The sequence below is a fragment of the Panthera tigris genome, chromosome C1 (assembly GCF_018350195.1).
Source record: "Panthera tigris isolate Pti1 chromosome C1, P.tigris_Pti1_mat1.1, whole genome shotgun sequence".
Classification (NCBI taxonomy): Eukaryota; Metazoa; Chordata; class Mammalia; order Carnivora; family Felidae; genus Panthera; species Panthera tigris.
Window position 1 is genome coordinate 93,642,913 of NC_056667.1, and position 4,059 is coordinate 93,646,971.

Sequence of the window (4,059 nt, forward strand, 5' to 3'; positions counted from 1 at the left end):
TTCAGAGGAATCTGTTAGTCTACCCCTTTCGAAATGCTCAACAAGCCCCAAAGAGTTGCAACCGATTAGTCAGATCAGGACATCTCAGGCATTTCCCTTCGTTCAAAGTTGTATATATCTTTAAAATTCCGGGAGGGGTTCCGAATAGAAGAAATCCCAGTCAAAAACCAAAGAAACTCACGGGGGGTTTACAAGTCATTTTTCTAATCAGACTTCTCATCCACACATCCACAGCGTAGGCAATTGAACTAAATACTCAATAATGTTGAACAGTCCATCACACTGAAGCATCCTTTAAGTACGTGCCAGCTTTACTTAGTAAAGAAACAAGTGTCTTTTAATTCTGAGGTTAGGCGGTTACTCTAACTGTTCTTTAATTTCATTTCCTCCCAGGATGTACAGCTGCTTTTTGTTTGTTTGTTTGTTTTAGAGGGTGTGTACTAGAAATCAAGTTTAAAGTAAGTTTGTTCTTTGCAATATTAGAGAGAGGGGGAGAAAACAATGGAGAGCTGAGAGAATGCAGCCCACTTGCAAAACAGACACCTGTTTCAGTATGAAGCAGTAGGGAGAGGGAAAATGAAGTGTGCGTTCCACTTCTTCATGTCCTTTCCTTGATGAATGGTCTGGAAATGTATAAAACAAGGGCATACACAGACCAAGGGGGCACGTTCCACACAATACTGAGCACAGCATGTCACTTGTATCATATATTAAACGTCAGTAAATATCTTTTTGATGTTGACACAGGAGTTGGGATTATTGTTCGTGGTGCAGGTGGCAGTGGAATTGCCCGTTTTGAAAGGGGTCTGGGGGAAAGCGCTATGGTTCATGCCCCCCTCTTCGATCACCATATACTCCGACTTACTCAGAGTCGAGTTACTCCTTGCTTTTCGGAGCTCCTCCGCCGACGAGGAGAGGTGCTGGCAACTTCCCACGTGCATGTACTGGGCTTGTTCTTCCCCTTCTGTCTCCCGGTGGTAGAAGTAATTGAAGTTGGAAACAATCACAGGGACTGGCAAAGCAATGGTCAAGACACCAGCGATGGCACAGAGCGACCCCACAATCTTGCCCCCTATGGTCACCGGGTGCATGTCACCGTAACCTACTGTTGTCATGGTTACCACTGCCCACCAGAAGGCATCCGGGATACTGCTAAAACCTGAAGTGGGGTCGTCTGCCTCGGCAAAGTAGACCGCGCTGGAGAAAAGGATGACCCCGATAAAGAGGAAAAAGATAAGCAAGCCCAGCTCCCGCATGGAAGCCTTCAGCGTCTGGCCCAGGATCTGCAGCCCCTTGGAGTGCCGGGAGAGCTTGAAGATGCGGAAGACGCGCACCAGCCGGATGACCCTCAGGATGGCCAGGGACATGGCTTGCTGTCCATTGCCCTGTCGCTCAGCCAGCTCGGTGCCCAGAGTGATGAAATAAGGGATGATGGCCACGATGTCTATCAGGTTCATGATGTTTCGCGAGAAGGTGGCTTTGCTGGGGCAAGCGAAGAACCGCACCAGCAGCTCAAAGGAGAACCAGATGATGCACAGGGTCTCCACCACGAAGAAGGGATCCGAGAAGCTGGAGGCTCCGGCGGGCGCCCCCGACGTGCTGTTGCCGGCCGCCTCGAACTGCTCCTGCGACGACGCGGCGGGGTAGTCCTTCTCGTCGCGGAACTCGGGCAGCGTCTCCAGGCAGAAGATGACAATGGAGATGAGGATGACGAGCACGGACACGATGGCGATGCCCCGCGCCGGCCCGGAGCTCTCCGGGTACTCGAAGAGCAGCCACACCTGGCGCTGGAAGTCGTGGCGGGGCAGGGGCCGCTCCTCCTCCCGCAGGAAGCCCTCGTCCTCGCGGAACTTCTCCATGGCCTCCTCGCCCAGCTGGTAGAAGCGGATCTCCTCGGAGAAGATGTCGATGGGCACGTTGACCGGCCGGCGGATGCGGCCGCCCGACTGGTAGTAGTAGAGGATGGCGTCGAAGCTGGGCCGGTTGCGGTCGAAGAAGTACTCGTTGCGGAGCGGGTCGAAGTACCTCATGCGCCGCTTGGGGTCGCCCAGCAGCGTCTCCGGGAACTGGCAGAGGGTCTTGAGCTGCGTCTCGAAGCGCAGCCCGGAGATGTTGATCACCACGCGCTCCCCGCAGCAGTCCTGCTCGCCGGCGGCCGGCAGCGCGGGCGGCAGCGGCTCGTAGCGGTCGCGGTCGCAGCCTCCGCCGCCGCCGCAGCCGCCCTGCGGTGGGCCCCCGCCGCCGTCGGCCGCCTCCGGCTCCAGCAGGTGGTCCCCGGGCACCACCGTCATGTCGGGCGGCAGCTCGGGGCCTGCGGCGGGCTCGGCGTAGCCGGGGTTCACCAGGGTGTGGGCGCCGCCGCCGCCGCCGCCGCCGCTCGCGGGGCTCTGGGGAGGGTGGGCGCGGTGGCGGGCGGAGGGCGGCGGCGGTGAGCGCAGCAGGCTGAGGTGCTCGTCCATGCGGCGGGAAGAGGCGGCGGCGCGGGCCGCGTCGCTCCTCCTCGCGCTCCCCGCCCCTCCGCCGCCTCCGCCCCCGAGCCGGGCCCGCCGCCTGTTGCTGCTGCTGCCGCTGCTGCTGCCGCCGCCGCCACCGCCGCTGCTGCCGCCGTGAGGCTCAGTGTGACTCTGGCGCGGTCCGCCCGGCTCCTCCGGGAGAAGCCTCCTCCTCCTCCCCCGCCTCCGCGCTCCCCCCGCCCCTCCCCGGCCCCTCCCCCGCGGGGCGCGCGCCCGCCCCTCCGCGGCCCCTCAGGATGCCCGCCCACCGCGCGGGCGCGCGCCCCGCTCCCACCCCGCGCCGCGGCCGCGGGCCCGGCCCCTCTCCACCCGCCGCCTCACCCCTTGTGGCCGCCCGTGGCCTTCGCTTTGCGCCTCCGCGTGCCCTCGAGCCCCCGGCGGGCCGAGGCGGCCCTCGGGGAATCCGGCCCCCGGTCAGTGCTCCCCTCGAGTCCGGCCCGCGAGGCTTCTCGGCCGGCCTGGGCCACCCCGCCGCCCCGCGAGCGGCGGCCTTCTCGTCCTGCACGCGCCGCCTGGGCCCGCCCGGGGAGGAGGGCCCCGTGGGGCCGGGGCGGGCGAGGAGGGAGGACGGAGATGCGCCCCGGGCCCGGAGCGTGGTGGACCAAGGGAGTGACAGGCCCGGTGGGCGCCCTGGGGGAAGAGGCCAGTCTGCTGCCCACACCCTGAGCCCACTGAAGCTGGAAGACCGCCAGGCCTGGAGCGCTCTGAACAGTTTAGGTCCTCTGTGCATGAGAAGCCCAACGGAGTAATAGGTGCTGATGAGTTTCGCACCCTGAGTCTGAAGAAAATGAGTCATTAAAGGCATTCAGAGACTTTGCTGTGTAGGGAGAGACTAGTTCTCACTAATGGTAATGGCTGAGATTTCAGCCCTTGGGAAAAATCAAGGACCAAGTTCCTGGTTGCGATTGGCGAGGGCAGAGAGGTCTTTAAAGAAGAGCAAGGTTTCCTGTCGGTGGGCACAGGAGAGGAAGAGAAGAGAAATTCACATCTCGTCCGAAGTTTGTCGTGGGAAGGACTGGAGCAAGATGGGTACCTAGACCCCTCAACTTAAGTTCCACTTGCTGGCTTTGTGGTAGGGTTTGCCACGCTCTAGTTGTTACACTGGGAGAACATTCAGCCTGCAATTTGTATCTCTGTTGCTTGATTTTGGCCTGGGGACAACAGTTTTATCCCCTTTGAACCTAAACTCTTTCTTTGAGATTGTTGTTTCTAGACATTTTACAACTCCAACTTAGAGTCGACCCTAGGCTTTAGAATGCATTTTCTACTGTATCATTCGAGATATTTACAAAAGGGAACTGTTTGGACTACTCCCTCACCCATCATACCTTAGCTAATAATTCTACCGCCAGTAACTGCGATTTGTGGTCACTACTTCCCACCACCGCTTGCAACCCAGGCTCTCTAGGGCAGAGACGAAGTCTTACCCAGTTCATATCCCTAGCAACTACCAAAGTGCCTGATAAATAGTAGGAACTCCGTATGTTTGTTGAACTTCGCAATAAGCAATTCTTTGCATTTCTGTCTGCTCTGGAGTATCAACATT

General features: G+C 59.1%; 1 protein-coding gene across 1 annotated transcript; it reads right to left on the bottom strand.

The window, feature by feature from the left end:
* Positions 1-408: 408 nt before the first annotated feature.
* Positions 409-2,534, bottom strand: KCNA3 (potassium voltage-gated channel subfamily A member 3). Its single transcript, XM_042998157.1, has one exon. It carries the CDS (start codon positions 2,457-2,459, stop codon positions 711-713), a length of 1,749 nt encoding a protein of 582 aa, XP_042854091.1. The 5' UTR covers positions 2,460-2,534; the 3' UTR covers positions 409-710.
* Between the last annotated feature and the right edge of the window lie 1,525 nt (positions 2,535-4,059).

Coding starts and splice junctions, on each gene's coding strand:
- KCNA3 (XM_042998157.1), bottom strand. CDS start 2,459: ATGGACGAGCACCTCAGCCTGCTGCGCTCACCGCCGCCGCCCTCCGCC.